We start from the raw sequence: 21,540 nt of genomic DNA, 5'->3' as shown, positions 1-21,540 counted from the left end.
TCTCCCCTGTATTGCACCACCACCTAGTGGCAGCAGCACCCAGCTCCACTGCTGCGCCGTGAACGCGATTTAATTCTCCTTTCTTCCCCCCTCTCCCTAGCAGAAACGACCCTTACCTGTGGAGTTCATCGACCCCCTGGCCAACAAAAAGCCCAGGATCTCCCACCTGACCCACAGAAACCAGCCCACCCTGAACGGGAAGCTGAATTCCTCCAACGGCAAGGACAGCCTGCCCCCCCCTGCCCCGGCCCTGCCCCCGGAGCCCGTGGGCTCCAGCTCCTCCCTGCCGGCCCTGGAGCTGCCCAGGCCCCACGACCCCCTCTCGGATGTCAGCAACGACCCGGCGCACAACGGCAGAGACTGTGAGGGCAGCACGGAGCCTCCCGAGAGACTGAGTCACCCCCTGCCCACAGACTGTGCCCAGAGCAGCAAACACAACTGCGGCTCCTACGTCAAATCCAAGAAAAAATCCAAAAAGCACAAAGACAAGGAGAAGGACAGGAAGGAGAAGAAGAGCGAGGAGAAGTGCAAAGAGGAGAAGCAGAACTGTGAAGTAATAAAAAATGCTGATTTAGTTAGTGTTGCCCAGGAGCAGGTGCCAGGTGAGTGAGTGGGGGCCCAGAGGTGCTCTGCTGTGGGCCGGGTGTGGTGCCAGGGTTCCCTGCAGCAATGGGCACATCCTGGGCCGCCCCAGCTGCTCTGGGGACCCAAATGCCAGCGCTGTCCTCCCTCCAGATCACCAGAGGTGCTTCCTCTCCTCACACAGGCTATCAGGTTTTTCCTGTTTAACCTTTCACGGAGCTGCCTCACAGCGTGTCATGTTTCTCCTGGTTAAATTAAAAGCTGGGATAATCTGTGGGGATGAAAGGCTGGGAGCAGTGGGAAGAGCAGTGCAGCGCTTGGGTTGGCTCTTGTGATGACTGTTGTTTGGGTTTTTAATGAAAAGTTACTCACAAAAGCTTTTTAAAACTGGCTACAAAAGAAATGATAGATAAAGCTGGTGATAAATGCTGTTAGAGCAGTGGAGAACCAGCTCTTCCAGGCTGGGAAAGCTTCCTCACATCCCACTGGGGCTGGGGATTTATTTATCCAAGGGCTGACACAGCAGTGAATCTCCACTGAGGTGGGGTGAAAACATTTTCCATCAGGCCACTGTTCCAAAGCCAGGTCCGTGCTCTCTGAGAAGTCAGAGCAGAGAATATTTCTTGGCTGATCCCATCCATTCCTTCTCCTGCTGTTTCCATGTTTTCTGCTGTTTGTTGCAGCTCCCCAGAGCCCTGGGACTTCCCCTGCAGCCTCTGGGAATATCTGTTAAATTCCTTTGTGCATTTCCCTTCACCCTGTTACTATTTTCTACATTCCCCTTCCTCCTTGGCGCATGAAAATCCTCCAGTTTTGGCTCCAGAAGGACAATATTTTGAAATGGAGACTCCTTTGCTGGGTTCCTGGAAAGGGGGAGCTTCTCAGGGTGTTGGGATTGAGCTGGTCCAGCCCTCCCCTTCCCCACAGGCTTTGCAGCAGTGACAAAATTCATTTTAGTGGCTCAGCTAAGGACAGTCTGTGGGGCTGGTGGGTGTGTGGCACTGCAGAACTGAGAATTCTTCCACTTTTGTGTCAATCCCAGGTTTTTCTCTGTGAATTTTGTGTTTCTTCCACGTTGTTTCTGTTCCCCATGAGCCTCTGGAGAGACACTCACAGATTCTCTCTTTTTGTCTTATAAACACCCAAATCCCTGGGAAATTGCTGAGCCTCCTCCACCACCTTTTCTGCTTCTCTTTGCTGTTTAATTCCTGGATTTTTGTTAATTATTGGGAGCTGGGGTTTGTTCCTGCTGCTGTTTTGAGGTAACAAACACGAGCTGGGCTGGGAGCAGTCATAAACAGGATGTGGTCAGTCCTGCTTGGATCCTGGACAGACAGGGCTGGGATGTTTTCCTTCTATGGTAGCCCCAGCCTCGTCCCGCTCCTTCTCCACATTCCCCCTGGAGCTGTAGGGAAGCAGAGAATCACCAAAAGTTTGGGTTGGAAGGACCTTAAAGCTCCTCTGCTTCCACCACCTGCGTGGGCAGGGACACCTCCTGCCACAAGTGGGAGTTTCTCCCAGGAATTTTGTTCCAGAGGCTCTGGAGGGACCTTTGGGGTCCTTTCAGTCAGTAGGTGGCACTCACAGGCAGAATAAACCTCCAGTGTCCCTTGCACCATCCTCAAACCCTGCTCTGCATCTCCCAGGCTGTGGTCAGGAAAGAGGGAAAGCAGGAGGAGCTGCAGCAGGAATTTGGGATTGGGATGGATTCAGAAACCCTGGGGTTTTTTTTGTGCCATTCTCCCATCCTGCTCAGGAGAGCTTTTCCCTGGAAATGCAGAGGAAATTTCAGGGCAGTGCTGGCTCAGGTTGTGCAGCTGGACGTGCTGAGGGTTTGGAATGTGACACACAATTTGTGGGAAGTGTCCCTTTCCAAAGGTGGATCCAGCTGCTTTCCCCCTCACTTTTATCCTGCACTGTTGGGTGGATGTGCAGGGTGAGTCTGCTCTAGGTTGATTCTGTTCTTCTTTCAGTTTCTGAGCATTCTTTAATGCCTGGATTTTGCCCCAGAATCCTCTCTGTGGTGCCCTGCTCTGGGATATTAATTCAGAATCTCACCCTGCAGATGCCCAGAGCAATCCCTCAAGTGTGGAAGCAGCAGAACAGAAGTTTCCCCTTGCCCAGCTCAGCTCTCTGGGCTCAGGGCTGTGTTTTCCTCCTCCCCAGTGCTGCTCTCAGTGTTATCCCACTCCAGGCACTGTTTACCCTCCAATTAAACTCAGATTTTTTCCCTGCTCGGTGCACAGGCTGATGTTGGTGTTGTTTTGCTGACAGACAAATACTGGAGGAGCCTTGAACTTTGAGCCACCTTGTTGTGGCTCCTCTGCCTCTGTCAGTTCCAAGCAAAACAGAAATCCTTTAGAATTCCATAAACTCTATGTTTCAGGCAAGTTTTACGAGTTTGAAGCTGAATTGCAAAAAGCTTTGAAGTTTAAGAACATTTATAAACAGATCTTTATTTTTTCAGGTTTAAATGGAACATGCAATAATTCTAGTGTACCAACATCAACTTCAGACATGCCAGATTATTTATTGTAAGTATGTTTATCAGTTGCTTCATCACTTTGGGGTCATGTTTCAAGCTAAGAAATCACAACATGCTGGGGATTTTTGTTGGACTTTTTGTGTTATTTGATAGAACTTTGTTAGGTGGGTGTAAGGAAAAGAGTAAACCCAGCTCTGCAGATGAATAGTTGAGACTGAACTTGATATCAAAGCTGGTTTTTTACCTCCTTGAGGAGTTCAAGGTTATCTCCTATAAATTGTTTAAGCACTTCAAGAAACATCTCATACCTTAGAGGGGTTTGTGAGGATTAAACATCTCCACGTTCCAGCTGGAAACTTGGAATAATCTGCTGGGGAAGGCAGGGCAAGGAAGGATTTGGGCTGGTTTGTTCATTTTTGCCCTCTTCAGAGCCAAGATCATCTCCATAAAGCAGTGAAATATTCTTTCCTGGGAGGCTCCAACCCCTGGGTTAGGATCTGAGCTGTTCCTTGACTCTTTAATCAGACCCCCCCGAGGTTAATTAAACAGCCAAAACCCAAAAATCCCTGTGAAGGAAACCCAGAATCTGCATAAACCCAAACCTGTCCTAAACAAAGCTTTGGGGTGAGGGAAGAACTTATAGCTGGGAGGAAAATTCTGTGTGCATGTCCCAGCCCTGGGGTTGCTCCCATCAGAGCTGGTTTGGCAGTGCTGGCATTGCTGCGAGGAGGAGGAGGAGGAGGAAGCTCCAGGGCAGATAAAGGTTTCTGCTGTGGTTGTGCTGGATCAGCCATACAAACAGCCCCTTCAAGGTGACGCTTTTTGGGTTATTCCAAAGAATTCGTGTGGCTGGGGGAAAAATTCTGGTTTTTTTCTCTAACCCACGTGCTGATCCCTCCCAAAATGGGACATTGCAGCTCCCTGGGCTCTCCCCAAAGAAACTGGGAGAGGTTTCTGAGCTCTGGGAGCTCTGTGCTCTCACCCAGGGTGATCTGGCTGGTTTGTGCCCAGCTCCTCAGACTGAGTCCTGTCACTGCTGTCTGATTCTCTCTGTCCTGTGGGGATGGTTCTTTATCTGTTCTAGAAGTTTGGAGCACATAAAAAGTTAAAGCACTGAAAGTTTCCCTTAATCTGAGGCCTAAATCAGCTTTTCCATGTTCAGGCACCACACTGGCCCTGCTGCAGCCAGAGCAGGGAGGCAAATTAGAGCCATCACCTACCAAAAGATGAGTTTTACCTTCAGAGAGAGCTGTAAAAATCAGCTTTGATGGCTTTTTGTTGAGCAAAATAACTTCCAAAAGGCCCCCAAAGGCACGTCAGTTCAACCTGAGCTCAGGACACATCAAGTGTCTCAGGAAGGTGCTGGAAATAGAGTTACTGGTGGAAGAAAAAATACTGAATAAAGCTCCTCACCGTGGTTTCTTGTCATGCTCTTGCCACATAATGGCCCTGCCAGCGTTTTGCAACGATGGCTCAATGCTTTTTTGTCCCTTTAAAGACTCTTAGCACTGGAAGCATCATATTCCTGCTGTTCCAATGCCTGGCACAGATGCAGAACTCCATGTTCTGCGGGCCAGCAGGAGTCAGGGAAGCTGTAGCAGCACTATCTGAGTGTCCTCCTCCACCCCCACTGCTCCAGGCTGGGCTGTACCTGCCCATTCCACCCTATCTGGCAGAGATAGCGAGTTTTGGGAGCAAACATTGTTTGTTTTACAGGAGGTCAAGGCAACAATCCCCGCTGGTTGCCTCCATAATTTGCTACTTTAATGCAAGTCAGGATGAGAGGAAACGGCCTCAAGCTGCACCAGGGGGGTTTGGATGGGATATTGGGGAGAATTTCCTCACAGGCACAGGGAATCACCATCCCTGGAGGGATTTGGGGACGTGGTTCAGTGGTGGCCTTGGCAGTGCTGGGCTGGGATTTGATCTTGGAGGGCTTTTCCAGCTTTAACCCCAGAATGGTTTGGGCTGGAATGAGCTGGAGCCCATCCAGTCCCACCCTGCCATGGGCAGAGACACCTTCCACCATCCCAGTGTGCTCCAGGGATGAGACAACCACAGCTTCTCTGGGAATTCCATCCCAGACCCCTCACAGTGAAGAATTCCTTCCCAAAACCCCATTTAGATGCTCCTGTGATCCTCAGTTATCCTGATTTTGTTTCCAGGCTCATCCCCACAGCAGCATCTGAGAGAGAATCCCCTAAAACCAATTCCCCCCTAAAACCAATCCCCTCCTCAAAACCCATTGACCTCAAAACCCATTCCTTCCCAAAACCCCATTTAGATGATCCTGTGATCCTCGATTATCCACAATTTTGTTTCCAGGCTCATCCCCCTGTGCTCAGCACCACAGCAACCCAGAGAGAATCCCCCTAAACCAATCCCCCCGCCTAAAACCAATACCCCCATACCAGTTCCCTCCTCAAAACCCATTGACCTCAAAACCTATTCCTTCCCGAAACCCCGTTTAGGTGATCCTGTGATCCTCAGTTATCCACGATTTTGTTTCCAGGCTCATCCCCACTGCAGCAACCCAGAGGGAATCCCCTAAAACCAATACCCCCAAACCAATCTCCCCCAGACCAAATCCCCCTCTCCAGACCCATTGACCAGAGCCTTTTCCCCTGCAGAAAATACGCAGCCATTTCCTCCTCGGAGCAGCGTCAGAGCTACAAGAACGACTTCAACGCGGAGTACAACGAGTACCGGGACTTGCACGCCCGGATAGAGCGGATAACCCGACGGTTCACCCAGCTGGACGCCAAGCTGAAGCAGCTTCTGCAGGGCTCTGAGGAGTACAAGGTGGGAGAGAGCTGAGGGAGCTCGCTGAGCTGCAGGGCTTTGGTCCTGCTCTCCTGGGCTGGCTCGGGGTGTGAATTCCAGCCCCGGAGCTGCTGGGGAACGTGCACGCAGCTGACGGCTTTGGGGAGCGCTCCTAGCCCGGCTCTGTGCTGCTCCTTTTGCAGGCTGGAGCCACATCATGGGACTTGTTGACAAGGAAAGGCCTCAGTGAGACAATTGGTGTCCTTAGCCAAAAGCTGCTGGAAGCTATTAGTGTATCCCAGCCAGAAAAACTCATATTTGCACATATGGGAGCGTATCAGGGCTGGAAGGGGAGTTAGCACGGGGTCATCTGTTCCTCTGCAATCTTTGATCTTAATAATGCAGCATTATTGGGCTTGTCAGAGTGATTTTTAAAGAGTTTTAGCTATTCATTAGCTTGAAGGAGTGAGTCTCGTCGAGGATAATAAACAGATTTTTACAGAGCACCTATTGTGCTAAGCACAGCTTCCTCCCTCCAACCTCCTGCCCTTCTCCTTGCAAAATTCCTCACTGGATTGCTTTTAGATCTTGGTGGGGGGAAAAAAAGAGCAGCTGGGGCTTTGGAAATGTGAATTGTCCTGGAATCCAGGTGCTTGTCACAGGTGAGGAATGAGGCTTCATCCTTCTGTGTCAGCTCCAGGATATCCATGGAGCCAGAGCTGGTTTGGATCTGCCCAGGGGAGCCATGCAGGGAGCAGATTTTGGTTGGAATTTGGAGGAATTGTGTACATTGAGCCATCAGTGAACACCTACTGCAGAACTGAAAATAACGCCCTATTTTTTTTTTCTCTCTCTCTTTGTATTTTTAGACCATCCACGATCAAATTTTACAGGAATATCGGAAAATTAAAAAGGTAAGGGGGGAATGTCCTTGGCCACAGGCGGCTTTTGGGTGGTGCCCCTGGTGTGACTGAAAGAGATGGGCCCTTGCCAAGAGCAAGCCCAGGCTCTGAGGCAATTGCAGCAGATCTTTGTTCAGCCCCAGCCCGTCCCTGGAGCAGCTCAGAAAGGGTTTGGGGGGAGCTGGGAGTGCCCCTGGTGCTGGGATCGCTGAGCCGTGGCCCTGGCACAATGGCTGTGCTCACCCAGGGCCTTTATCTCTCCAGGGAAGGAACAGTTTGTGTTCCTCATGCACAGCATCCCAGCTGGGAGCAGCCTCTGGAGCTCCGGCCCTGCATTTTTGGAGTTTGGGGCACATAAAATTTCAGTATTTTTATGCAAAACATCCACACGCTAGTAGGGATTTGGATTTTTTTTCTTTTCAATAAGTGAATATGGTCCCGAGCCCTGTTGTCCTGAGGGATTTAGGAGCTCTTTGGAGAGATTCCCTGCATGTTGGAAGTTCATCTTTGTCCCGCAGCCTCTGAGGTGGGGCTGAGGGCAGGTGGGGATTGTTGGAAGCCCAGCTAGGCTGAGCCTGACTCAGGTGTGCTCCTTCCCTGTGAGGAGGCTCCTGGACCTGGATAATGCTGAAAAGGGAATTTATTCTTGGCTGGGTTTGGTCAGAACAGGGCTGTTTTAAAGAGGGATCTAAAAAAGCTTCTTTCCATGGTTTTAAGCTGAAAGAGGGGAGGTTCAGGAGGGGTATGAGGGGAAAATTCTTCCCTGGGAAGGAATGGGATGGAATTCCCAAGAGAAGCTGTGGCTGCCCCTGGATCCCCGGAGCTGTTGGATGGGTCTGGGTGTCCCTGCCCGTGGGATGAGGAAATCTTTGCATTCCCTCCAACCCAAACCATCCCACGATCTGCTCTGTGCTGTCAAGGCTCAGCTTTGATTTGTCCAGAACCTTTCCCACCTCTGCACTTCCATTTTTGTTTTGTTTTGTCTTGCAGACAAACCCCAACTACAGCCAAGAGAAGAACCGCTGCGAATACCTCCACAACAAACTGGCCCACATCAAAAAACTGATAGCAGAGTATGACCAGCAGCAGTTTTAGCTGCCACTCACCCCTGGACTGGGTAGGGCAAACCAAAATCCAGTCAGCCTGGACGTTACGTTCCCTTTTGTACACCCAAAATCCCTTTCAGAGACGAGCATTAATTCCTCGTGGTTGAAGAACTTGGGGATGACTTTAAGATGCCAGATCTGTCATGTCCACGTCCAGCACGCTCCTCCCGAGTTTTTAAGCCTCTCTGAATGTTGGAATGTAACAAATGGATAACAAAAAACAAACAAACAAAAAAAAAAGAAACAAAAAAAAAAAAATTCTGCTTATTTGAAGCCAGCGTTTGACACTTAAGGGAAAAACTTGCCTAAAGTGACCGAAGCTCCCAAAGGTTAAGAATCTGTAGTTTTCATGGATTAAAAGTTTGGCATGAAGTTGTAATTGCCCAGCTCCACGTGGGTTACAAATTGTCCTACAAATGGTGAGGAACTGGAATTGCTGCTAGGACTGTCTGGAATGAGAGCTGTGTGCTCCCGGCTCCGCGGAAATACACCACGTTCCCTGAGCTCTGCTTGTCTGGCCCTGCTTTGTCATTGGCATCCTCGGGGTGGGCAGGGGTGGTGGCAGCACAGGGGCTCCCCTGGGGCTCAGCACCTCGCCCAGGGCAGAGGTGGATCCCAAAAAAAAGGAAAAAACCAAACCCCCAAACCCCCTTTTTTTTCTCTGCTTTGTGCGTTGGGGTGCAAACCTCCTGCCCAGTCTGCCCAGTTCACCTCCAGCCACCAGTGCTGGCAAGATGGAGACCTGTCTGGCTTTGACTTTTCTAATTTTCTACCAAGGCAGCCAATTTTATTAACTGCTAATGAGACTATGGTCTATTTTTGTATCAAAGAAAAAAGCATCTTTTTTCTAAAACCGTGCCTCCCTTTTCCTTTTAGGCCGAGTGCTTGGGACCCTTTCCTTGCAGTATTACTCCAAGCGCCCCAGGAGTCACCCAGAGCAGTGACTTCATTCCCTGATCCGTGGCAGGAGGGGTGGGGGGTGCTCTGCTTCCTCCTGGGGTATTTTCTGTGTGTCTGTGTGTGTGTCTTTGCGAGGCAGCAGCAAATCCTTGTGAGAGCAGCAAGGTGCTGGTTTCCCACGCGGATCCCTTCCACTGGTGCGCTCCAGCTCAGCCAGCTTCTCCCTGCAGCCCTGCTTCCTGATTTTCTTATTGAATTCTTTACTTTGGGTTGAAGGGGACGTTTCAGAGTATGGCCAGGGTGTGAGAAACACTCCAGAAAGCACAAAGGTGTCCTTTAACTCTGCTGTTCCTTTCTTTCTCTCCCCTCTCCCCTTTCTAATCCTGCCAGCCTGTGGGATTTGACTTCTCCCCGCTTCCGTTTATCTCAAAGTAAAGATTCCTTCCCTGTGGAGTCTCCTTCCCTTGGAGGTGGCACTGAGGAGCCTTTCACCCTTTGAAGGAGAGGAATGGCAGAGTTAAGGAGTTATTCTTACAACAAGGAGTTATTTTGAAGTTTTGGGTTTTTCTGTTTTTTTTTTTTCCTTGCCCCAAATGAAACGTGGGTCCATCTGCTGTATTAAAAATAGGAGATAAAATTAACTAATTATTATATTATAATTTCACGCAGCCAGGGCTAATTATTATTATTATTATTATTATTATGTTATAATTTCATTGTTGTCACACAGCCAGGGCCACTGCTTTTGCTTTGTCACTTTATTCTGAGGTCTCTCCCTGCGCATCCAGCGCTCAGCAGGGCTTTGCCATCCCCTTCTCCACGGGAGAGGTGACAGCCAGAGGGACGTGGTGGCCCTTGGAATGCCACCACTCTTCCAGTGGAGAAAGGGGGTGGGAAAGGCTCTTTGTGCCCAAGGAGCACAGGGGGAGCACCCCAGGACCCCCCAGGCCGTTCCTGCTGGGAATCTGGGGGTCAGGAGCGCTCTGCTCCCATCCCTCTGGGGAATCTGGGGGTCAGGAATGCTCTGCTCCCATCCCTCTGGGGAATCTGGGGGTCAGGAACGCTCTGCTCCCATCCCTCCCTCCCCACGCCAGAGCTGGAGCTCAGGGAGCGCTGGGGCAGCTCCTCCTGCCTCGGGTGCTCTGGAAACGCCGGGCGTTGTGGGGAAGGGGCTCTTGGTGGGAATCCTGGAGCTCTGGGCTCCCCGTTGGGAATTGTGGGGAGCCCCGGGGGTCCGGGAGGGGATGAGGAGCCCCCGGCACATCCCAAATGCTCCCAAAGCCCCAAACCCCGCTCTGGGACTGGCACTGCACAGCCCAGCACCGCCGGCCCTGCCCCGCGCCGCGATTTTGGGGTGGAAAACGGGAATTTGCCCGGGGCTGGGGCTGGGGGGCTTCGTTCCCACTGCGGAGGAGGCGGAACTCGGGATGGCAGAAGAGGCAGCAGCTACAGAGCCAGGATGAGTAAATTCTTCCATGGAAACACTTCTCCTGATCCTTCACGTTTTGAAAGGAGGGGTTTTGTTTTTTTTTTTGTTGTTGTTGTTGTTGCTTGGGGAGGGGGGGATAGAGATGGATCTCAATCTTTATACATCTGCTATAAGATATTTTTGCAAACAGAGTTGTATACAAAGATGTATTGTGTACATTTACATGTATATTCTGGAACTTCTAAAAAAATTTGAATATTAAAAAAAACCCTGAAAATATTTAATTAATTATCCAAACTGTGAGACCCAATTAGCATCCACCAGCTTCCTGCTTCACTTTTCTTTTGGACTGTGTTAAAGAATTGTAGTCGAATCTGCCTTTTTTTTTTCTTTTTTTTTTTTTTTTTTCTTTTTAGAGACGACGAAGCTTAGGCAAAATTTTGTGCTTTTTGGGTTAATAGAAACCAGTTCTAGGTGATTTAAGTATGATCTTAACTTATTGATACTGTGTTTTACTTTGTAATATTGTACTGTGGATAAAAACTATATTGAGCCATGGAGTTGGAGTTTACAAAAGAGCTTTTCACTTTGCCAAAATGTTACAATTTCAAGGCAGCATAGTCTTCAGCTTTCCTAATCTTTTTTCTTAAGAGCTAGTGTCCTTTTTTTGTACACTAAAAAAGCTGAATGCTGATTTTGCAACATATAATAAATTCACTGTATTGGAAAACAAGCAGACAATAAGGTTGTGGATTTCTTTTCAGTGCTTCTCCCTGCAAGGAAACTCAAAAAGGGAAAGGTGATAAATGGCTGGCGTGGAGCTTGGAAGCAGGAAACGGGAAGGAACCGGGTCACTTGAGCGGGCTCGAGTGTCAGAGCAGGGAGTAGGTAAGAAAGAGGAGAGGGACGAGGAGCCTGGAGCGGGGCAGCTCCTTGGAACGCTGAGCTGGGCTCGGCCTGCAGCCCTGGCACCGGCTGGGCCTTCCCACTGCAGCACCCTCGGGGATTTGGGGGGAGAAGCTGCTTGGAGGAGGCTCTGGATGCTGCTGGGGCAGCTGGAGGGGCCCTGGAGCTCAGGGATGCTCGGGATGCACCGAGGGGCTGCTGCAGGAGGGAGCGAGGCTCGTCCCGGGCTGCTGCAGGAGCAGGAGCTGGGAACAGCCTGGCACGGACCCTGCTGCAGCTCCCACCTGGCTGAATCATCCCAGAAAAGCCCGGGAGGCAAAGGGCGCCTGGGCCGTGCCAGGAGTGTCCCTTGCCCCGCTGGCACCGTGCATTTCTCTGGCCCTGCCCTCAGCAGCATCCCCGGGGCTGGATGGAGCAGGCACAACGAAACCAAGGATGGAACTCCTCAGGAGTGCAGGGACAGCTGCAGTGTGGGTGCTGCCTCCCTCCTGGAGCACAAACTCGGGGCTGGAGGCCGCAGGTGCTGCTGGCCCTGCATTCCTGTGCCCAAACCGTGTTCCCTTGGGTTAAGTGCTGGACTGGGGACTGTCCCTCCAAAGCAGCACACGGTGGAGAAGGTGGACAATCATCCAGGCGTCAAATAACGCTTCACAGAGTCTCGGTTTATTTGTTAAAGGTGTTCTTGTCCTTGCAGCTGACACGAGGAGACGCCGGTGGGACTCGGCCACAGAGCAAGAGCCGAGCCCAGGCTCAGCAAATCCCCAAATCCTCCAGTTTTCGTTTCAGATGTGGTTTCTGAGCCAAGCTCTGCGCCCCGGGCCCCTTCGCCCTCCGTGAGCTGCCCGGGCTCTGAGCGGCTCCAGGGCCGGCCCTGCCCGCACAGGAAGGGTCCCCATCCCCTCCCAGCCTTCCTGGGGAATTCCTCCCGACCGCTGGCAGCTCCGGCGCTGCCCGGGGTCACGCATTGAGCTCATTAACTCGGAGCTGCCCCAGTGGAAATTTACTGGCTGCGTTCGCCGTGCCAGAGCCAGCCGGGCTCCCGCCGCCGCCGCCGCCTCCTTATCGGCCCCGCCGCACCGGGAGCATCCCCGCGCCCTCCCGCACGGCAAAACCCGGCCGGCCGCGGGCTCGGGAGGAGCCTGGCTCTGATAACACACCGATAACTCGGGTCACGCTTGGGAAAAGTCACCTTGCATCGCATCGTGCGCAGACTGCCCCTAACCTGGGGTCACGCAGCCGTGGGAAGGCCCTGGCCGGGTTTTAGGGGTGCTGGAAACCCCAAACAGCACTGCGGTTTTTTTCCCTTGTGGTTTTTATTTTCCCCATGGGTTTTTTCCCCTGTGGATTTTTCCCCCGTGGGTTTTTTCCCTGGGCACCTTTCAGCGCTCGTGGCTCGTTTACAGGAGGAAGCTCATTAGAATAATTTGTCCTCGCCACGGTCCGGTGGCGCTGGTCCCTCTCCCAGCGCAGCTGCTGCACCTCCAGCGCCCGCACGACCCCCGGAATCAGCCCCTGCTCCCCCCTCGCAGGCGCGGGCCCGACCTTGGGCACGAAGCGCCGCCAGGGCGATGGCACAGCGAGAGGGAGGAGGATGAGGAGCTGCCAGCAGGGATATAATGAAGGGCCAGGGCTCGGGGTTGTGTTACACGAGGGGAAAAAACCCAACTGTGGAGGAAGGAAAACGTGGCAAGGGAACGCTGAGGCTGCTGCGAGGCACAAACCCGGGCTTGGCGGGGTCGGCCTCGACCTGTTTTGGGGGGGATCAGAGGCAGGACCCCCCAGCCGAGCCCATCCAGCGCCCGCAGCATCTCCGGCTGCGGCAGGAGCAGCCCCTGAACCTGCTCAGAATGAAGCTCGGGAGCCCCCGGGGGGGCTGCGGGGCCTGGAGCCCGGCCCGGGGCTGGGGCGGGGGGTCCGCGGGGAGCGGGGGGTGGGCTCCATTGCTGCGGCGGCCGGGCCGGTCGCTATGGCTCCGCTGCGGCTCCGCTGGCCCCCGGCCAGCCCCCGGCAGCTGGGGAGCGAAGGCGCTGGGCGGCCGGCCCGGGCTCCCGGCCCATGGACGCGTTGGGCGAGCGGGAACAAGGGAGCCCCGCTCATGCGGTGCCGAGCGTGGGAGGAGTGGGAAGGGAGTGGGGGAAGGAACAATGGTGGGAGTTATGGGAGGGGGGCGAAAAAAAAAAAAAAAAAAAAAGGAAAAAAATAAGGGAAAAAAAAAAAGAGGAAAGCAGTGGAAAAATACCAGTTCTGGGCCCCTGGCAGCGCTGCCCGGACCCTCCCCGCCCCAGGATTATTGTACAAAGAAATGTTATTTTTGTTTCAATAATTTGCTGAGGCACTGGCATTCCAGCGCGGGGCTCGTTTTGTCCTCCAGCCCGGCACCAAGGGATCATTGTTCCTCCATGGCCAAGGGGCCGGACGCGGCCCCCCGGCACCGCCGTGCCCTCCACCGCCGCCTCTCCCCGCGGCCGCCCGGCCGCAGGTGCCCTCCGGGCTCGGTCCCGGTGGGTCCCGTCCCGCTGCGTGCCGGAGGCCGGGTGGCGATGGCAGCGAGCCCCGAGGAGCGGGGTGGGTGGCGGAGGAGGGCAGAGCTGTCCTCGCCGTGTCTGCGGGGAGCGGGTGGGGAGGGGGCCGGGGCGTTGCTGCGGCTCCGGGGCCCCTTTGAAGCGGGGCGGGCCATTGAAAGGCAGCGGGACCCCGGGGGCCGCCAGCGGGGGGGCGGCCACGACCCCGTTCCCTGCCCGGCCCCGGGCGCTCCCCGCGCTCCCCCGGGTGCGGGTGCGGCCCCACACGGGCTCGGTGCCCCCGGCAGCGCCCGCGGGGAGCGGGGCTGGGCGCTGGGGGCGGCCGGGGCTCCGCGGGCTCGGGGCTAACGGGGCTAACGGGCTCCGGGTCGGGGGCTCCGGCCAGCCGGGACTTTCGGGGTGCCCGTGCCCGGGGCTCTGGGGTGCCGTGACCTCCGGGGTGCCCACGCCGGGGGCTCCAGGGTGCCGTGGTTTTTGGGGTGCCCACACCGGGGGCAGCAGCGGGATAACAGCGGCAGCGCGGTGCCGGTGCCGGTGCCGGTGCCGGGCTGGCAGCCCCGTGGGAGCGGCGCCGTGGGAAGGCGCCCGCGGGTCCCGGGCGCAGGAAGCCGCCGGCCCGGGGCTCTCAATGGCCGGAAGGCGGCGGCGGGACCCCCGCTCCCGGCCCGGGACCGGCCCCGGCGACACTTCCCCTTCCCGGGTCAGCGGCCGCTTCCCCGTCCCGTCCCGGCCGGCCCCTCCCGCCCCCCTCTCCCGGTACGAGCGGCCGGCGGGGCCCGGGGAGCCCCGCACGTGCCCCGGGACCGGGGACCGGGGGGGTCCGGGGGGTCCGGGGCTGCCGGTGCCGGTGGGCACGTGCGGGGGGCGGGGCCGGGCGGGGGCGGGGCCGGGGCGGGGCCGCCGAGCCGATTAAGCGGCGGGAGCCGGGGCGGCCGCAGCGCGATCGCATCGTCCCCGCGGGGCAGCACCGGACACCGGGCACGGGACACCGGGCATCGACAGCAGGCATCGGGCACTGAACATCGGGCACAGAACACCGGACGCTGAACACCGAACACCGGCTGTCGGCGCTGGGCACCGAACACCGGGCACAGGGTATCGCCACCGGACAACGGGCAACGGGCACAACCACTGGCACCGGACACCGGGCACCGGCACCGACACAGACTCAGGCACCGGCTCCGGCTCCTGCGCGCCCGGCGCGGCCCGGCCCGGTGAGTGCCCGCGGGGGCGGGACTGACCCGGAGCGGTTCGGGTTTGCGGGTCCGGGTCCCGCCGTGCCCCCGGCGCGGTGTCCCCCTGTGCCACCCCGGGGACGCCGCTGTCCCCAGGCGCCCTTTCCCGGGGAGAGGGACAGCCCTTGTTCCCCCGGTGCCACCCCGGGGTGCAGGGACAGCCTCTGTCCCCGCGTCCCCTCTGCCACCCCTGGGCAGTCCCGGTGGCGATGTCCCCTGGGACAGCTCTGGCAGTGGGAACAGCGCTGGTGCCCACGTCCCCTGCCCCATCTGTCACCCCAGGGCGTAGGGACCGCCCCTGTCACCAAATTCTCCGCATGCCTGGGAGCCGGGACAGCCTCTGTCCCCACGTCCCCTGCGCTCTGTCACCCTCAGGAGCAGGGACACCCCCGGTCCCCCTGTGCGCCACCCCAGGGTGCGGGGCTGTCCCCACAGTGTCCCCTGCACCCCCAGAGCCCCCCGGCGCGCAGGGACACCCCTGTCCCCCGGAGCATCCCTGGTCCTGCAGTGCCACCCCCAGAGAGGGGACAGGGCACAGTCCCCGCCTGCCCTGAGCGGCACCGTGCCCCCCTCTGGGCCCTCTGTGCGCTCCTGGGGTGCGGCTGTGCCCCCCGAAGCCCCCCTGTCCCCGACACGGGTGGGACGGGGCCGCAGCGACCGAACCGGCGGCGCGCGGGGCACGGAGCCAAGGTCCCCACGGGCGGCACAGCCACGTCCCAGCAGGGCGGAGGGCCCGGGGGGGTGGCCCGGCCGCTGACACCCATTTCCTGCCATTGCAGCTCCAGGAACAATGGCAGAGCCATTCCTCGTGGACAGCCCCGACGTCACCTACAGCAAGGACTTCATCGAGGCCAAGTACACCTACAGCACGGTGCACGTCTGCAAGGAGAACGGCGTCACCAAGGTGGGCAGGGGCGCCGGGGGGCTCGGGGGGGCTCGGCCCGTCCCCGCCGCCCCCAGCTGTGCCCTCTCTGTGTCCCCTCTGTCCCCAGGTGCGGCCGTGCTCCACCCGCTTCACGTTCCGCACGGGCCGGCAGGTGCCGCGCCTGGGGGTGATGCTGGTGGGCTGGGGGGGCAACAACGGCACCACCGTGACGGCGGCCGTGCTGGCCAACAGGCTGGGGCTCTCCTGGATGACCAAAACCGGCCGCAAGGTGCGTGTGCCCAGCGAGGGGGGTGTCCCTGGCGTGACCTGAGGGAGGGGGTCCCCCCAGTGTGTCCCCTTCAAGGTGGGTGTCCCCAGAGAGATCCCAGTGAGGTGGGTGTCCCCAGTGCCACTCCGTCAGGGTGGGTGTCCCCAGAGATACCCCAGCCAGGTGGGTGTCCCCAGCCTGATCCCAGCCAGGTGGGTGTCCCCAGAGATACCCCAGCCAGGTGGGTGTCCCCAGAGAGATCCCAACAAGGTGGGAGTCCCCAGTGCCACTCCGTCAGGGTGGGTGTCCCCAGTGTCACTCCATCAGGGTGGGTGTCCCCAGAGATACCCCAGCCAGGTGGGTGTCCCCAGTGTCACTCCATCAGGGTGGGTGTCCCCAGCCTGATCCCAGCCAGGTGGGTGTCCCCAGAGATACCCCAGCCAGGTGGGTGTCCCCAGCCTGATGCCAGCCAGGTGGGTGTCCCCAGCAGGGTCCCTGCAAGAGGTGTGTCCCCAGCGTGACCCCAGTTAAGAGGGTGTCCCCAGAGTGACCTCGGTGGCATGGGTGTCCTCGCTGTGACCCCAGCGAGGTCTGAGGGCACCCAGTGTGACCCCACAAGGGCCACGTCCCCGGGGTGTCCCCAGAAGGACCCCAGCGATGTCCTGGCACCTGGGGTCACCCAGCTCAGCCGCCCTGGCGTCCTGCCCCCCAATGCCCTCCCTGCCCTCAGAGGGGCTCTGCAGCCCCCACCCCTCACTCTGGGGGCGCAGGGACCCCTCTGACCCCCCCAGCCCCTCATCTCCGCCCATCCCCTCCCAGACAGCCAACTACTACGGCTCCCTGCTGCAAGCCTCCACCGTGTGCCTGGGCACGGGCCCCTCGGGTGACGTGTACGTGCCCTTCCGGGACCTGCTGCCCATGGTGCACCCCAACGACATCGTGTTCGACGGTAGGTGGGGTACGGGGGGCCCCCCGGGCGGCGCGGGACCCCCCGAGCGCCTGGGTCACCCCCTGTCCCCCAGGCTGGGACATCTCCTCGCTGAACCTGGCCGAGGCCATGCGGCGGGCGGAGGTGCTGGAGTGGCCGCTGCAGGAGCAGCTGTGGCCGCACATGGAGAAGATGAAGCCCCGTCCGTCCATCTACATCCCCGAGTTCATCGCCGCCAACCAGGAGGAGCGGGCGGACAACGTCCTGAGCGGCCCCATGGCCCAGCAGGTGCGGCCGGGCGGGCGGGGAGGGCACAGGGGGCACGGGGGAGGTGGCACCGAGCTCACCTGTCCCCCACGCTGCCCCAGGTGGAGCAGATCCGCAGGGACATCCGAGACTTCAAGGAGAGCAGCGGCGTGGACAAAGTCATCGTCCTGTGGACGGCCAACACGGAGAGGTTCTGTGACATCGTGCCGGGGCTCAACGACACCGCTGACAACCTGCTGAGGGCCATTGAGGTGACACTCTGGGGAGGGTGACACCTTTGGGAGGGTGACACTCTGGGGAGGGTGACACTCTGGGGAGGGTGACATTCTGGGGAGGGTGACACTCTGGGGAGGGAGACACTCTGGGGAGGGTGACATTCTGGGAAAGGTGACACCTTTGGGAGGGTGATATTCTCAGGAGGGTGACATTCTGGGAAGGGTGACACCCTGGGAAGGGTGACAGCCCCGCTGAGCCGCCGCGTGTCCCCGCAGCGAGGCCTGGAGGTGTCCCCGTCCACGCTGTTCGCCGTGGCCAGCATCCTGGAGGGCTGTGCCTACATCAACGGCTCCCCCCAGAACACGTTCGTGCCCGGCGCCGTGGAATTGGCCGCCCAGCGCCGCGTCTTCATCGGCGGCGACGACTTCAAGTCGGGCCAGACCAAGCTCAAGTCGGTGCTGGTGGATTTCCTGGTGGGCGCCGGCCTCAAGGTGCGTGGGGGCCCAGCGGGGTCTGTGCCCGCCTGCGGGGCACGGGGGGTGACCCGGCCGTGCCCCCTGCCCAGACCAAGTCCATCGTGAGCTACAACCACCTGGGCAACAACGACGGCAAGAACCTGTCGGCGCCGCAGCAGTTCCGCTCCAAGGAGATCTCCAAGAGCAACGTGGTGGATGACACGGTGCAGGCCAACCCCGTCCTCTACGGCCCCCAGGACAAGCCCGACCACTGCGTGAGTGGGGAGGGGGCCCGGGGGGGTCGCACACACGCACGGGGGTGACAGTGGGGTGACGGGGACGTGGCTTTGGCAGGTGGTGATCAAGTACGTGCCCTACGTGGGGGACAGCAAGCGGGCGCTGGATGAGTACACGTCCGAGATCATGATGGGCGGCACCAACACCATCGTCATCCACAACACCTGCGAGGTGCGTGCGGGGCGTCCCCGGGGTGTCCCCACGGTGTCCCCACGGTGTCCCAGGGCGGCTGCTGACCCCCGGCTGCCCGCAGGACTCGCTGCTGGCCAGCCCCATCATCCTGGACCTGGCCATCCTGACGGAGCTGTGCCAGCGCATCTCCTTCCGCACCGAGGCCGACCCCGAGTTCCAGGGCTTCCACAGCGTCCTGTCCATCCTGGCATTCCTGTGCAAGGCCCCGCTGGTGCCCGAGGGCTCCCCCGTGGTCAACGCTCTGTTCCGCCAGCGCAGCTGCATCGAGAACATCCTCAGGTACCCGGGGCACCCGGTGCCACCCCCCCTGTGCCCACAGGGGCGCCCAGAGCTGTGCAGGGGTTCCAGGGTGGGGTACCCGGGCTGCCAGGGGGTCCCAGTGCCCCCCATGGGGTGTCCAGCTCCAGGGGTACTGGAGCTCGAGGCCTGGGGTGCCCGGTGCTGGGGGTGGGTCCCAGTGGCACCAGTGGGTCCCAGTGTGTGCTAGTGACGGTCCCAGCGCCCAGAGGTCCTGGAGATGCCCAGCACCGAGGTCCCAGCTTGGGTGGGTCCCCATTTCCCAGTCAGGGGGTGCCCAAGGGGAGCAAGGTCCCAGTGCCCATTTGGTGTCCCAGCGCACAGACCCTGGCACCCAGCGGGTCCCCGATGCCCCAGGGGGTGCCCAAAACCAGTGGATCCCAGTGCCCAGCACCAGTGGCTCCCAGTAACCAAACCTTGGGGTTCCCAGTGCCAGTGCTCCCAAACCTTGGGGTTCCCAGTGCCCGGGGGTGCCCAACTCCAGCGGGTGCCAAATCTCACAGATCCGAGCACCACTGGGCTCCCTGCTCCCATTCCAGCTGCTCCCGGTGCCAACACCCGGAGGTGCCACACTCCGGTGTCCCCCAGTTCCCAAAACTCATCCCCCCAGTGCCTGAACAGCCACCCCACAACCCCGGTGCCCCAAACACCCATCCCACTGCCCCCAGTGCCAAAGCACCCATCCCAATCCCCCCAAACCCCCTCCCCGTGTCCCCCACCCCTCCCCTGCCCCGTGCCACCCCCTGAGCCCCGTGTGTGCCCCCCTGACCCCCGCGTGTGACCCCCATGCCCGCGTGTGCCCCTCTGACCCCCGTGTGTGCCCCCCTGAGCCCCGTGTGTGCCCCCCTGATCCCCGTGTGTGCCCCCCTGAGCCCCGTGTGTGCCCCTGAGCCCCGCGTGTGCCCCCCTGACCCCCGTGTGTGCCCCCCTGATCCCCGTGTGTGCCCCCCTGACCCCCGTGTGCCCCTCTGACCCCCGTGTGCCCCCCGTGTGCCCCCCGTGTGCCCCCCGTGTGCCCCCCTGAGCCCCCCGTGTGCCCCCCTGAGCCCCGTATGTGCCCCCCTGAGCCCCGTATGTGCCCCCCCATGCCCACGTGTGCCCCCCTGACCCCCGTGTGTGCCCCTCTGACCCCCGTGTGTGCCCCCCCATGCCCTTGTGTGCCCCCCTGACCCCCCTGTGTGCCCCCCTCACCCCCGTGTGTGCCCCCCCATGCCCGCGTGTGCCCCCCTGAGCCCCGTGTGTGCCCCCCCATGCCCGTGTGTGCCCCCCCATGCCCGTGTGTGCCCCCCTGACCCCCGTGTGCCCCCCTGACCCCCGCGTGCCCCGCAGGGCGTGCCTGGGGCTGCCCCCCCAGAACCACATGCAGCTGGAGCACAAGATGCAGCGGCCGAGCCCCAAGCGCGCCTGCCCCGGGGGGGGCCGCGTGTCCCCTGGTGCCCAAGAAGAGCCCCCCGGTGCCCGCCCAGCTCAACGGGCACCCCCCGTGCGCCCCCCTGCACATCGACGGCGCCGACTGACCCCAGCCATGGGGGTTTTTAGGGGGGTGGGGGGCACGGGCTGGGTTTCGGGGGGGCGGTTTTACCTCACCCCCCCGCCCCCGATCGGTGATGGGGAATCCAAACTGTGAAATTTGTACCCACCAATAAACCCGAGCACAGCGCGACCCCCCGGCCGTCTTTGGGGTCCTTCACTTGGATTTGGGGCCTTCATTTGGTTTTGCGGTCACTTGGCTTTGGGGGCCTTCACTTGGATTTGGGGTCACTTGGATTTGGGGCCTTCATTTGGCTTTGGGGGCCTACATTTGGTTTTTGGGGTCTCTTCACTTGGATTTGGGGTCCTTCATTTGGTTTTGGGGTCTCTTCACTTGGATTTGGGGGCCTTCACTTGGATTTGGGGTCCTTCACTTGGATTTGGGGGCCTTCATTTGGTTTTGGGGTCACTTGGATTTGGGAGCCTTCATTTGGTTTTGGGGTCCTTCATTTGGATTTGGGGGCCTTCATTTGGTTTTTGGGGTCCTTCACTTGGCTTTGGGGGCCTTCATTTGGTTTTTGGGGTCACTTGGCTTTGGGGGCCTTCATTTGGTTTTTGGGGTCTCTTCACTTGGATTTGGGAGCCTTCACTTGGCTTTGGGGGCCTTCACTTGGATTTGGGAGCCTTCATTTGGTTTTGGGCTCTCATCTGGTCTTTGGGGTCCCCCCGGTTGTTCCTTGGAACCTCAGCTGCTTTTGGGGTCCCTCCCTTGGCTCTTGGGGTTTCTTCACTTGGGTTTGGGGTCTCATGTGGTATTTGGGGTCCTCCTTGGAACCTCAGCTGCTTTTGGGGTCCTTCACTTGGTTTTGGAGTCTCCTCACTTTGGTTTTTTGGGTCTATCATTTGGTTTCGGGGTCTCATCTGGTATTTGGGGTCCCCCTGGTGGTTTCCTTGGAACCTCAGCTGCTTTTGGGGTCCCTTTATTTGGTTCTGGGAGTTCCTTCACCCGTTAGTGGGGTCCCTTTATTTGGTTCTTGGGGTCCCCCTCACCTCGTTCCTCTCCGTGAGGTTTTGGGGTCCCCTCACCCGGTTTTGGGGTCCCCCCCACCCCCAGCCAGACCCAACCATCGCCGCCTTCTGAAAAAAAATCAAATTACATTTATTGATGCGGGGGGGGGGGTGTTGGGGGGGGTCGTGGATTTTTTTTTTTTTTTTTTTTTTGTCATTTTAGGGCTTTTTTTTGTTTGGTTTTTTTTTTTTTTTTTTTTTTGTTGCTTTTTGTATTTTTTCTTTTTTTTCTTTTTTTGGTTTTTTTTTTTTTTTTTGGGGGGGGTGTTCCCCCATTTTGTTTTGATAAGCAATGGGGGGGTGGATTTGGAGGTTTAGAAATGAGGGGGGGTCCCTACACAGAACAGAACTACGCCTATGGGGGGGTCACCCCATTTGGGGGGGCTG

At 58.4% G+C, this 21,540-nt stretch overlaps 2 protein-coding genes across 3 annotated transcripts in view; both read left to right on the top strand.

Annotated features, from left to right (window-relative positions):
• ELL (elongation factor for RNA polymerase II) overlaps nucleotides 1–8,342 on the top strand; it is a 49,598-nt gene extending 41,256 nt beyond the window's left edge. Inside the window, exons 8-12 of one of the 2 annotated variants that reach the window (XM_058040748.1) lie at nucleotides 104–602; nucleotides 3,050–3,116; nucleotides 5,698–5,869; nucleotides 6,700–6,744; nucleotides 7,723–8,342. In XM_058040748.1, the coding sequence (XP_057896731.1) occupies nucleotides 104–602; nucleotides 3,050–3,116; nucleotides 5,698–5,869; nucleotides 6,700–6,744; nucleotides 7,723–7,827 (888 nt within the window). In that variant the 3' untranslated portion in view covers nucleotides 7,828–8,342. Of the gene's footprint in view, nucleotides 1–100; nucleotides 603–3,049; nucleotides 3,117–5,697; nucleotides 5,870–6,699; nucleotides 6,745–7,722 lie in introns of both variants that reach the window. The other variant, XM_058040747.1, reaches the window with a different exon arrangement.
• Nucleotides 8,343–14,725: 6,383 nt separating this feature from the next.
• Nucleotides 14,726–20,177, top strand: ISYNA1 (inositol-3-phosphate synthase 1). The gene is given in 12 exon segments (XM_058040855.1): nucleotides 14,726–14,809; nucleotides 15,610–15,734; nucleotides 15,823–15,984; nucleotides 16,783–16,912; nucleotides 16,986–17,179; nucleotides 17,260–17,409; nucleotides 17,650–17,865; nucleotides 17,940–18,104; nucleotides 18,184–18,297; nucleotides 18,380–18,597; nucleotides 19,945–20,020; nucleotides 20,022–20,177. Coding segments are annotated over 11 exon segments (1,650 nt in total). The 5' UTR covers nucleotides 14,726–14,809; nucleotides 15,610–15,620; the 3' UTR covers nucleotides 20,133–20,177.
• Nucleotides 20,178–21,540: the final 1,363 nt, after the last annotated feature.

This window comes from Melospiza georgiana, chromosome 26 (genome assembly GCF_028018845.1).
Source record: "Melospiza georgiana isolate bMelGeo1 chromosome 26, bMelGeo1.pri, whole genome shotgun sequence".
NCBI lineage: Eukaryota > Metazoa > Chordata > Aves > Passeriformes > Passerellidae > Melospiza > Melospiza georgiana.
This window is presented reverse-complemented; position numbering and strand designations above follow the sequence as displayed.